This window comes from Ipomoea nil, unplaced genomic scaffold (assembly GCF_001879475.1).
Source record: "Ipomoea nil cultivar Tokyo-kokei standard unplaced genomic scaffold, Asagao_1.1 scaffold2480, whole genome shotgun sequence".
Lineage (NCBI taxonomy): Eukaryota > Viridiplantae > Streptophyta > Magnoliopsida > Solanales > Convolvulaceae > Ipomoea > Ipomoea nil.
The window spans coordinates 4,133,573-4,147,808 of record NW_017618908.1 but is presented as its reverse complement, the minus strand read 5'-3'; the positions used below and the strand labels follow the sequence as shown (position 1 = coordinate 4,147,808).

General features: G+C 36.2%; 1 protein-coding gene across 1 annotated transcript; it reads left to right on the top strand.

The window, feature by feature from the left end:
* Positions 1-7,735: 7,735 nt before the first annotated feature.
* On the top strand, positions 7,736-10,350 carry LOC109153328. The gene is made up of 3 exons (XM_019301229.1): positions 7,736-8,436; positions 8,511-9,664; positions 10,076-10,350. The coding sequence occupies exons 1-3, from the start codon at positions 7,846-7,848 to the stop codon at positions 10,110-10,112; spliced, it is 1,782 nt and encodes a 593-aa protein (XP_019156774.1). The 5' UTR covers positions 7,736-7,845; the 3' UTR covers positions 10,113-10,350.
* Positions 10,351-14,236: the final 3,886 nt, after the last annotated feature.

Sequence of the window (14,236 nt, the reverse complement as noted above, 5' to 3'; positions counted from 1 at the left end):
TTGTTCCAATCTCGCTAAAAAATCCAAGGGGGGTGAAACAAAATCATCATCACTCACCGAAGACAAAGCCCCACTAGGACCACCCTACACACCCTTCAACTTCTTGCCTAACAAAGAAAAACAAACAAAACCACCCACGCACGTAACTGAATACCAGACAAGCACACAGAAAATGATAACAAAGCACACATCTATAAACAAAGTCACGCACCACCACCCAATTAAAATACAATCATACAAGAAAGATTTAAACGACAAATACATCCAGTAAGAAATACAATAACACACTACTCTACATACTAAAAGCATTACAATTAAAAATTATAAAGGAGCCACACTTGACAAAAAAAAAAAAAAAAAAAAAAAAAAAAAAAAAAAAAAACCCAACAACTAAAAATTCATAACAACAAAGAAAGAAAAAAAAAAAAAAACCACAGAACTCCTTCAAGCCAATACCTTTGAACTCCACTAATTCCAATCTCTCACTGAAATTTTCTTTCTCATCACTTTTTCCTAGAAAACTACTAATAAGATTTCATTTTCTGTGTTATGTGGCACTTGTGCCCTTTTTAATTTGAGAGAATTTTTAAAGGGAAAGGTGTATAAACTGATTTAGGCTACAAGAATGACAACAGTATATACAAAAAGAAATTATAAATCAACTAGATATACATGGATGAATCTGTTTGAATTTCTTGATGTTCATTTATATTGTAGAAAACCAAAAAAAAAAAAAAAATAAAAAATACACACACATCTATTTTTGAATAAACACACACATCTGTAATATACACAGCAATTTGTTAAGAAAGAAACTGCAATAGGAATCTACAATACACACACACACTTTGATCAATCTGCAATATACACAACAATACTTAACACATAAACATGGATGAATCTGTTTTGAATTATTGAAGTTTGATTAATAATCCAGAAAACCAAAAAACAAATACAAACAAAAACACACAAATATTGTAGATTAAGAGAACCATAAGCAGAGCTGCAAAAACTGCCACCACCCATCCCCGGCACCATCCACCACCATGCACAGCCGGAAATGCCCCCAAAACTGCCACTACACCACCCGCGACAGCCCCCGAAAGTAGAACCCCCATCCCCCCGGAAGTAGAACCCCCAACACGCCCCCCCCCCCCTGACTCCCCAAAAAATTTTTAAAAAAAAAAACCACAATAACCCGGACCCAAACCACCTCCGTGCCCCGCGAAACCGGTAGAACACCAGACACCCACCCCCGAACCAGAAAACAACGCCACCAAAAAACCCTAGCTACCCAATCCGGCCAAAAAAATCGTCAATACCCACCCCCCGCAGTCAAACACAGCTACCACCCACCAAACAACAAAAACCCACCGGTAAAACAACAAAAACGGAAGCAAAACACAAAAATTGCAAAAAATTTTTTAAAAAAAAATTGAAGCATGTGCTCCATCTCAACTAAAAGCCTAAGCTAATAGTTGGACTACACATTAATGGCTATATGCTCACACGCCCCCTCACGTGTGCGGTGGGTTCCAAGCAACACGTGGACCGGTAAATCGTAGTCGCTTACGAGTGGCGTTGGGTTCGGCTCTGATACCAAATTGAAGCATGTGCTCCATCTCAACTAAAAGCCTAAGCTAATAGTTGGACTACACATTAATGGTTATATGCTCACAAAAAAAAAAAAAAAAAACAAAAGGGAAACCAACCAACCTCGCCCGACAACCGGTGGTCCCCCTCCCCCCCCCCCCCCCCCTTCAGTGTGCAGCGGTCCCCCCGACAACCATGGCTATGTGGAATGGACGAACAGAGACACAAGCTCGTGGAAGAAGCGACCAATAACCTATGCACGATCGGAGAAAAAACAAAAGCAAGAGGGAAGACGTGCGCGAGAAATCAGATACCTAATCTGACTACGTTTTAATGACTAGCAAAATACCCAAACTAACCCCCTTAACATAAAAACACACTAAATTAAGCACTGAGATTGCGTGAGAATCACAACCATCCAATAGCAAAATTGAATGGCCAAGATTAGTCCACAAGTTTGTACTTTAAGATGTGTTTTCACCTGAATGTAATTCTATATATATATATATATATATATATATATATATATATATATATATATATATATATATATGTATGTATGTCGCAACTCGCAAGTCGTATCCAGCATGTCATTTGGATCGGAACATAGGACTATATGAGAAGAATGTGAACTGATGAATATGAATTGTACGTTTTACTTAAAATTACATGTTTATATATATTAGTGGTCGGACGTATTTTCCATCAGTACAAGTCTCTAATTTTTCTCCCCTTCCTCTAGTACTTGGGGGTATTTATAAGGGATAAGGGTGCCGCATGCTGGCCTTTTGGCATGTATGTCGTCCACCTAGTGCCCGAATAACAGGTTAATTAAACGTTGGTGCGTGTCAAGTATAAAAGGATTCCTGAAGTCGAACCTAGCTGCTACGTGTCTGAAGAGTCTTGACGACAAGAAATGTTGGCGTCTGGGACATATATATACGCCATACGGGTGTTGGGTCGATACATGGGAAGGAGGATCATAGGTCTGGTACTATTCGAAACGCCCCCAACCATTTTACTCGAGTTAGTCGGGACTAATCTAGTCAGGTTCGAGTCTAATTGCATGCTCATGTTAAAATATTTTCCCATTAATTAATAAGAATTAAATTATATTTTACTCACTCAGCCATGCCCGGGGCAATCAAATAAAATCTTTAATCATATTGTCGGGTCATAACTTGGAAGAGTTCTGAGTTTCTGAGTTCTCCAAGAAAAGCACAACCACCTTAGCTTTAGTCGTTTATTGACTAATGGAAGTTTCGAAACCTGAGATGCAGACTTAATTAGATTTGATCAGTAGATTTCAGATTAATCTCCTTAATTAATATACATGAGTTCAGTCTTAAACTAATCTGGATGCCTATTTTCCATGCCCACACAATTATCAATAAACAAATATTAATTAACTAAATGCTTTCCAACGAATCACATGTGTCGGCCTTCTGACCTCTGAACAGAATGATTGGTTAGCTAGGCAGCTCAACATTTTTTTATACGATGATCTTGTGTTAATTAAGGTTAATTGTCTGTTTTTTTTCCACTTCTGATCAATTTAGTATAGCCGCATTTTCTCGAGACATTCCCCATTTGTACTCATATTCTATTTATAATCTCTCTCTCTCTCTCTCTCTATATATATATATATATATATGTTCGGGCGCGCATTTAAGTGTTTCACTGCGTGAGAATTGTGCTTAATGTGCGTGAGTTTTGTACTTAATGTGCGTGAGTCTTGTGCGTAATGTGTGTGAGTTTTGTGCTTAATGTGCGTGAGTGCATACTTAATGTGAGTTGTTGTTGAAACTTTAAAGTGCATAAGTTTTATGCTTAATGTGCGTGAGTTTTGTGCTTAATGTGCGTGAGTCGTGTGCTTAAGGTGCGTGAGTTTTGTACTTAATGTGCGTGAGTGTGTACTTTATGTGAGTTGTTTTTAAAACTTAAGGTGCGTGTGTTTTTGTGCTTAACATGCGTGAGGCTTGTGCTTAACATGCGTTAGACTTGTACTTAACGTGCGTGAGACTTGTGCTTAACATGCGTGAGGTTGTGTTCTGAAGGTGTTTTGTTTGTGTGCTTAATGTGCGTGTGTTGTGTACTTTAAGTGCGTCAGATTAATGCTTAACGTGCGTCCACCCGCACAACAGCACGAGAAGTCTTAAATGCACATAATCCCTTCCCATATATATATATATATATATACCCCATATATATATATATATATATATATATATATATATATATATATATATATTCTCATTTTTATATATTGTTATTTTTACTCATAAAATAGATTTATGTAATTTATTTTATATTATTTTGATTACAATCAGACATGCATGAACCCATGTGATTGAGTAACGCCAACTTATATATAATTTTATGTTAGAATATTGTACTATGTTTTATATCTAATCCGTTGCCTCCATTGGATAATTAGTTGGGTAATCATCAGTAGGAGTTAAAGATGGCTCGCGACAAGAGTTTATCTAAATTATAAGTAAAATTGAATTCTAAGACAATAGTTAAAGCAATCCAGAATGAGGCATTGAGAGTTGAGAGTTGAGAGTTAAGGACGACTACACATTTATCTTGGATTACATTGCGTTACTTAGGCAAGGTTGGCCGATTTTTGGCGTTAGTATCAAGGAATTCAGTAGGCTCCTTGACTGTGCCATCAATGTATCTCAACAGGCCAAGACCTATGAGAGTCGAGTGAACCTGTCGACGCCAGACTGTGAAATTAATATCAGTGAGGCGGATTGGGAAATTGGTCGGGGCGGAGAGTTGATAATAGCAGTAGTAGAGGTAGCCGCCATAAGATTGAATCGGGAAAGAAAAGGGAAAAAAGTGATAATGAATCTCGTGAGAGTTAAGCTCTTGATACCATGTGAGAATGAGCAGAAAGAATGTATATTCAATATCACAATAACACTGTACATGCAAGGTATAAATAGAAAAAATACTAGCAACAGTTCTAGACCACTTCTCCGGGAGATAAAATATAACCACTCAGACCCAATCAATAGACTAAATACATGTGGACAAATATTAATGTTTAATATCACATACCCGTAGGGAAACAGATGTGCGGATTATATGACTAACCTAAGTCAAGTTAAGGGAGCATTTGGTGATTTGGGGCAAAATAATTTTTAAATTAAATCCCCTCCTCCAAAAAGTATTAGGCATATGTTTAATTAATGATCTAGATATATAAGATGATCGAAATATAAATCTCATAGAATTAGGGTTTAAATATGGTCAAATTAAATTTGTGATATTATATTGTTGTATTACATTTAATTTTACATTTTCAAAATTTATAAATAAAAAAAACATGTGTGGCAAACAGAATGAACGCAGAAAATTGGAAATGCGGAAGCATTGAGAAAAGGAAAGGGGACCAAAACTTCACTTCGGATATGAAGGAGAACATTCTTAAAAAGAAGTTTTAAGTGGTCCCTTCTTAAGCCTCATTGCAATTAACATTTTTGTAACATAATAAATCTATATAGAAGATGTTATGGCTTTTTAAAGATTGAACTTTATACTGTTATGTTCACATTTGCAAGAAATTATCCTATCCTGTCTTTCTAGGTTATTATACACATTTCAAGTGTGGTACCATGTTACATAGAAAATATATATAAAAGTCCTAATTCTCTACCCCGTGAAGCATGTATAATAGTAGGTTGGGGTAACAATATTGTAGCCCATTAGAATATTACAACTTTTATTTAATTTGTGTGTATATGTTATGGATGTCTCATATGTTACTTAGCATAGTGAAGGGGAGTGACAACACTTGTTTCCAGGGTTCGTTGAGTGCGTCGGAAGTGTGGGTCGGGGCAGGTTCATGTAAGAACATATATTTTGTAAAACATGCAAAATAATCTCAACTGTCCATCTAAAATGATTAGACAATAATTAAAAATAAGAGGAAAAATATAGTGATATTTTCATAATTATTACAAACTTTGGACATATAGTAAACAAACTTGACTGTCGTCCACAAATAACAGTAGTGCACTCAAAATCTAAAAATAATACGTGCATGCACTCGAGTTTAATTTGTTACACAGTAACATATCAGTGCAAGAAACTTGAATGCATTGTTAGTTGTCAACTGATACACTATCAAACTTGTTCAATAATACACAATCAAAGTTCATATTACAAAAATGTTATCATATTTTTCTTTTTTCCCCTATTTTCACATTGTTGATCAATCCAAATAGACATATGAGATCATTTCACTTTTTTCTTTTAATACAAAGACATGTATTGTTATTCAAGACCCATATGTCATATATATACTCTTCAACTATAATAAACTAACTTTACTAATCAAAACATAACAACCATTAGCCACTATAGAGGCAAAAGGCAAATCGTGCAATCAATTCACCAATTACTGTTTTCAGTTGTGACATCAATTCAGACAACGAATGACTATATATTTAATAATTACATGAAGTGCATAGTTGCATTGTATATTTAACGAAATTATATCACATATTTTGTATAAAGAAAAGATAGTATATATAATTTGATCAAATATAAACTATACCGAGAAAGAATTTTCATATATACATGGGTTATCTTTCATCTTATCATTTTATTCTTCGTACGTGCATGTGATATTTCTAAGATTAGAAACAAAAGATTTCAAGAATCCTGATTGTTGGCATCATGACAAAACACAAAAAACCAGAATAGTTCTGGAGAATTATATTATGTCGTCATTGGAATCTAAGGTTTAGATGCTGATGAGGCATAGAAAACAAGTAAAACCAGAAACATTTATATATCCAAACAGGATTCACATAAGATAAGATGATACATCAGACAACATATATGTCTGTAAAACAATGATGAAGTTTACTTCTTCTTAGTACAATTTACCTCTCATCTCTCATGTATAATTTGTGTGTTATTATATAGAAACGGAGGTGAGACACAAGCAAGAGAAAGTGAAAAAAGCAAGGGGTAAAAGCGTCAGACAAACACTGAAGTACAATAATTTGAAGCACACAGTACAGTAGAGAAGAGGAGAACAAAAATGAGTCACCATCCATTTTGGATATAATAATATTAACGACAGCTCTCTTTTATGGTAAAAGTAGATGCGACCTTGAAGCCTGCACCATGTCTTTTCCACATAAGACAAAATACCTTTTGCAAGAGAGAATGAAGAATTCATCAACTGATCAACCTAGCTAGATACAAAGGTCTACATTTTATTTTTAGCCTTCATATTTCTTTTTTTTTTTTTTAAAAAAAAAAATCTAGGACGACTGAAGTAATTATAATTTCGAGACTCAACATCAAACTATAAACTTCTATGCACAAAGAGTTCAACCTAAATTCACAATGTTCGTGGCAGTAATTAAACTTCACCTGTTGCTAGAAGTAATTTTAAGTGAGGGTTTTATCAACTAGACTAATGTCTTTTTTTTTTTTTTTAGTGATGAGGGAAACCAGTTCCCTTTGCCCAAGAGTATAGATTGTGTAAACCTCAGGTTTATGTAATAGTTGACAAATCACACATGAAAATAAATCAACTAGGTGGACAAAGTGGTTGGTTTAATTTGAAGTCATTCTAAATACGTTAAGGAGTATATATATTAACTTTAAAAAAAAAAAAAAAATCTAATGGTGACTCGATGGCTTAGAGACACGGCCAAATGTCGGTACGCACAAGGGACAGGTGACTCGATGACTCATAAGACAGGACCAGTACACAGAAAGAGATCTGCCTACTTTGAGCATAACTCTCATCACGGTGTCTCAATGACTCAATAGACATGTCCTGAACATAATTCTCACATGGTGACTCAATGGTTCAGACAGGGTCTAGGCATAATTCCCACATTGTTATTGCCGAGGTTCAAGCTTTATCTTTTCTTCCAAATACTATCTAGTGAAGCAGTAAGCTAAATTCGTGAGGCGTGACAACTTGTTCATGTAAAGGTAGTAGATGAAATTAAGCTGTTTACTAAAGTTGGAAAGTTCCCTTTTTAGTGTTTGTTAACTAAAAATAATAATATTTTCATTCTCATGCGCCGGTGGCGGTTTCCACTCACAACACAAAAGCTGATGAACTTACACATACATATATACATACATACTTGGCCACAGTAAAACCCTAACAAATTAAACCACAAAACCTCCAACCCAGAGATCATATATCCCCTAGAAGACAGCAAGACCGACAACCTTAATTAACCTCGTATCATCATCATCAATCTAATGCCTTCTCCTGAGAAAATGGAGAAAAACCCAAGCTCTTGTTTCTTCTGCATCATGAAGGAGCAAGACCCCACAATCAGAAAACCAAGACTCAGAGCCTTCTTCAAAGCCATGGAATATTTGGTTCAAGATCAAGAACTTGTTGTGGTGCTAAGTGGGATATGGAGCATTGCCATGGCGGACCCTAACGACGGCGAGCTGCCGGCGGCCGGCGTTTTAAAATGCATGGCGGAGCTAATCAAGAAAGCCCTGGACGATGAAGATTGGCTGCTGAGAGACCAGAACATTTATGTCCCATACTATGCAGCCCACGTCATAGGATCTTACACCATGAACAACGTCGGATTCGCCGTTAAAGCGGTGGATTCCGGCGTCCTTCCGCCGCTTCTGGAGCTTCTTAGGGGGAGGATGACATGGGTGGAGCAAAGGGTGGCCGTTAGAGCGCTTGGGCACTTAGCAAGCTACGAGAAAACCTTCAAATCCGTGGCGGTTTTCGAGCAAGAAATCGTGAAGTTAGCCATGGGTTTAGCCTCCACATGCTTAGAAACCGTGTACAAAGATTTTGTAAGCGTGGAGGATAAAACCAAGAAGGTGATATTAAGACTTATTTGTTATGTTGGCCTAGTCTTGTGGTTTTGTTGTAACTAGTTTCCTGCTTTCAACAGGTGAAATACCACAGAGATTTGCTGACAAGAGGGGTTGGGGGATCAGAAATGGAGAACAGAAAAGCCGAGGAGTGGGCTTCCCAGCTTCAATGCTGGAGCCTTCATCTTCTCAACTGCTTTGCAGTGAAAGAAAGGTGTTTAGATCTCATCTGCACTACAAAATTCTTGAGGGATTTGAGTGGAATGTGGGGTGGGTTAGTGAACCACACTTCTCCTGGGGGTGTTGGGCTGATCAGAGTGCTTTGCTACAACAAATATGGCAGAAAATCCATATCTGAATCCCCAGAAACACTCAAGAGCCTCTGCAACCTCTCAAGATCTTCAGATGACTGGCAATACATGGGAATTGATTGTCTTCTTCTCCTCCTATCCGATATGGATACTAGGTACAAAGTACTAGAAACCTCAGCTTTGTGTCTTGTGGATTTGGTTGAGCTTAGAAGCCTCGGGGGAAGACTAAACGTCGGCGAAACAATCTCAAGAGTACTCTTGAGAGATTTCAAGAAGAGATCAAGAAAAGTTGAAATCAAGATTATTAATGCAGAAGGTGAAAGGGCATTGGAGGAAGTGTGGGGTTTAAAGGTGGAGAGGAGGAAGAGAGAGCAATCCATGTGTGAAGAAAAGCTTGAGGAGAAAAGGGTTATGGTTAGTCTAATGAAGCAACAAGGACACCATAGTTTCAACCTGGGGAAATTTGCAGAAGCCAAGATCACATACACAGAAGCCTTGGAGTTTTGCCCATTGAAATACAGAAAAGAAAGGGCTGTGCTTTACAGCAATAGAGCACAGTGCAGGTTGGTGGTGGGGGAGATTGATGGAGCCATTAGCGACACGACTCGGGCACTTTGCCTCTCAAACTCTCATGCCAAGAGCCTGTGGAGAAGATCACAGGCTTATGACATGAAAGGGCTGGCTAAGCAGAGCTTGATGGATTGCATCATGTTCATCAGCACCACCTGTTTCAGGTCTGAATCTGCTGGAGCCAAGAAGGGTGTGAAGATCATCCCTTATTATGCAGTCAGGATGATCACCAAGCAGATGGACTCCACCTGGCTCTTCTCCAACTGCAATGGAACACAAAAACACAACACCATTGGTGATGATGACAACAATAAAAGCAAAAGCAAAACCAGAAATTGCAGACAGAAAGGCAGGTTTTTCAAGGCCTGTTGAATGATTGATCATACATATATTATAATATGAGATTTTGGGGACAACCTCATCCAGACATGGTAACCATAAGGTTACAAGTCAACTCAAAACGGCTTATTAGCCTTCTTAGTTAGTTTGAGCTGATAGGGTTTACTCAATGCACACACTCGGGTAATGGCTGTAGGTTTTGGGAGGCAGTGCCAGCTAAGTTGGTCGGGCTATTGAATTGATAACGATAAGGTTACAAGTTTGGCTCCTTCTTGGTCTGAGCTGGCAGGTACCCAGTGCACGTACAACCTCGAGTAGTGACTGCGAGTTTCTCTCGTTACTAAAAAAAAAAAACATATAAACACTTGAAGATTTGTTCTTTTAATTTTCTAATAACCCATCTATGTGGTTTGATGTTTCTGCAGGAATGCCCACTATCTTGAAGAAAGGTGTGATGGGTGAAACAATGTGAGTCCAGGCAGATATGCAGCTAGCACTAAGCAGTAAGCATAAAATGTTGATATAGTGGCATTGCCACAGAATATTTGTACCATTTTTATATGCAGTCAACATGGTGATTTGCCTGAATCCTAGCTTTGTACTATATATTAATTTGTTTCTTTTTTGTCTGGTAACATATGATGGTACAAATTAAACTGCGATCATCAGATCACCATTATTCTGCAGCTTGGATGTGGGGTTTGTGGTAAGGACCACAACTCCATATTCATTAAACAATTACCAGAATTAAATTGGAAATTTAGTTGCATTATATTGTGAAAGAGCTGAGATCAGAGGAGCATGTTCATGGATTAAACTTATACATACACACACACACACACATATATATATATATATAGAGAGAGAGAGAGGGGGGCAGAAAAGGCCTCTATTGATTGTTTTTAAAATTCTCTTAGAGTTGAATTTTCATTTTTGTTAGGTTTATTAATCTCTCTCTCAATCTCTAAGTTAGTGCATGTTCAAAAGAAGTGATCAAGTAAGTGAAGTATGATTCTCATACTTGATATTACAAGTTCGGTTCTTACTAATTCTTTAGTACGACTTGCATGGTCAAATTGAGAGAATGTGTGAGATAATATAGAAATAACTATGTTCTAAAACAGGTCAAAGTATCTATGAGGTCCCTGTACTATAATGTTTTGTTCAATTGAGTCCTACCTTAATTTTGTTCAATTTAGTCCCTATACTTTTGAAAGTGAAACAATTAAGAACAATAGCTGATGTGGCGTTGACATCATATCTGTCAAGTCATCATACTTACATGCCAATTCATATATTATTTTATAAATATTTAAATTAATTATTTTTACCACCAATATATTACATTAATATGTCGAAAATAAATATATAAATATAAGCTATTGTCATTAATTGTTTCACTTTTAAAAGTATAGGGACTAAATTGAACAAAATTAAGGTAAAAGGACTAAATTGAACAAAACACTATAATATAGGGACCCCAAACTCTCAAAGCTACTTTGACCTCTAAAACATATAATAATATATAAGTACGTACTACATAGGAATGATAGGATTACAATTGTTGGACAATGAATTCAAAGTCCAAGACATATATAATCCTATTGTAAAGGAAAATGGTCAAAAAAATCCTTGAACTTAATATTAATAATAATAATAATAATAATAATAATAATAATAATAATAATAATAATAATAATAATTTCTTGAAATTTAAAAAGTTGTAATTAAACATACCAATTTATCATTTCTTTTTTTGCATTAGGTCCAATAACCTGGTTATTCACGGGTAACTAGGGTTCCAAACTTCCAAAGAGAAAATGTAATTAGGTCATCTAATTTTAAAAAATACAATTAACTCCCTAAGCAAGCTAAATTTGTACAATTAACCAAAAGTTTTAAAAAATACAATTAACTCCCTAAGCAAGCTAAATTTGTACAATTAGACCAAAAGTAACACACACACGCACGCACGCGCGCGCGTACACACACACACAATAAGGTTGATTAAGGTTGCCAGAAACTAGATTTATTTGCTTTTATTGCAAATTATGTTGTGGACCCGGGTCTAAAACGACATCGTTTTGCTTCAAAACGGTACCGTCTTAATTAAAAAGAAAAAAAATTGCTTCCTCCCTTGTAATTAATTTTCTGTTTGTCTTGAGAATTCGTTCCTCTATATTCACAAAAAGAATATCATTTTTTTATTACAAAAGAATATATACACACAATATTCGCCTACACCAAAACTCGAACACTAGACCTCCCACATAAGAAAACAAATCAAATATCAATGAACTATAAGCCACTCAGTACAAAAAGAATATCATTAATTGAGGAAGTGGTGCCACTAAGACACCGTTATTCCAGACACGCATTTTAGACATGGGTCCGTGGCATAACAATTGTGCTTTTATCACTAGGGCCTTTAACCTAAGAAAACTTGAATACTAAGCCAGAATCCAACTTTAGGCCCACATTTATGTGGATTTGCTGTGGCCTTAATAATCTTTGATTCCTTTTAAGCCCAAAAGCCTTATTATTATTATTATTATTATTATTATTTTGATACGGCTGGAGCAGGAGGTAAATTGTGAGTTGTCCTGTCAATCTTTAAGTTGTCACCCCTTGCATATATATGTGTACAAGGGACCTTCATCACCTCTGATGGTCAAGGTCCTCAATGACCCCTTAGGTTCTCAGTGAATTTGAATCCCTACACTGCCGTTAAAGCAACACTTTAGAATAATTGGTCAAACCAACTGAGTTATCCCTGCGGAAAAGTTTTATTATTTGAAGTTACAACTTACAAGTGAGATATAAAATATCCAATCATTAAAAAGCTAAGCGGAGTGTATGGTATGACTTGTTTAGGGTTAACATTATATTTTCCAGGCCGGCGTTGGTGCATGCGTCCATAATATATTGGTGTAGAAAGACAGCACAGAAACCCCTGGGTGGTACAATCATTAATCATCTCTCTCTTTATCACCCCAGAAAATACAATATCTAATTTCGATTTCTATTCTCAACTTTTATTCCACACTTAAAATTTTGATATAGACACTTTTATAAACGCCTACATAAAGAAAATAACATATCAGCGCAGCAAATTATATCATGGATCAGGGTCTACCTTGCATTGTAAACTCTAGTCCAAAAATAACCTTCAGATTCTATATCTATAGTGGACACATTCTGTATTTGCAGTTGATAATTTTTGTACCTTTAACTATCATATTATGTGTCAACAATTATCCAAAAATAATCTTCAGATTCTGCATATATAGTTGACACATTCTGTACATCCAGTTGATAGTTTCTGTACTTGTAGCTATCATAATATATGTCAGCAATTATCCTGTTATTGTTGAAATGTACATAAACTATTAAGTGTAGCTGTGTAGATACGATATGTTAACTGAAGGTACCAAATTTTTATATCTGAGTATGAATTCTGGTCTATGGTATAATAATTATATCAACACTCAACACATTACGGAGTAAATTTAAGAAAATAAAATTTAGAAGTACACATAGTATAGCTCATCCGCCGGTGCCCCGTGGCCACCCTCTTGTGGTTCACTTTCATGCCAAAATTTTCTAAAGTGCACAACCAAATTAGAGTGGGTGCAGAAATGTATGTTTTTAAAAGAGTGAAAAATATACACTCCCACTGCATAGCGACAGCGTGACCCTCTGCAATAATCACCCATCATGCATTGTTACACACCCACGGCTTTGCCACTCATTGCAAATTTATGTCTGCTTAATTAAAACCATATATTTTGGTTGAATAGTCAAAAAAGAACAAAAATAAAAAGAATATTTGTTTGCTTGATTGGGATTATAGTTGAGAAGTCATAATAGTTTATTGGAGAAAAACAATTGAATCTCTTATAGAATTTTAATGAATCTTTAATTAGGTGGTAAGTGTCAAGTCTTCTTCCTTGTTGTCAGTTAGGTGATAGATATCGAGTTTTATTCCATGTCCTTGACCAGACCAATGGTGTCAAGTTATTTTCCTTGTCCTTGGTCATATGACATGTGTGAGGTGTCAACTCATCCTCCCTATTCTTAACTAGGTGACGGATGTCGAGTATTTTTTCATGTCCTATTGTCTTCATATGGTAGGTGTCAAGTGTCAACTCCTCTTAGCTCCCTTCTTGTTCTCAACACGATAAATGTCAAGTCTTTTTCATGTCCTATTATCCTAATATGACGTACAGGTGTCAATTCCTCTCCTCTGTTTTCAACCAAGTGACAGGTGGCAAGTCTTTTTCATGTCATCGACCAACTTACATGTGTCAAGTCCTTTCTCTCGTCCTTGGTCATGTGACAGACTGGCAAGTGTCAAGTACATCACCCTTGAGGCCATCCTAAGCCGGTCTTTTTAGGACATCATCAATAGTTTTTTTTTTTTTTTTTTTTTTTTTTTTGTAAGTGTGATTAGGAAAGAGAAGATGTTAGGAAAGAGAAAAAAAAATATAAAACAAATGCAAATTAAAAAAAAAAAAAAAAAAAAGAAGTAAAAGAACGCCATTAACACGCCCACTGTGCGTGCAGTGCACGTGCGCCCGTTGGGC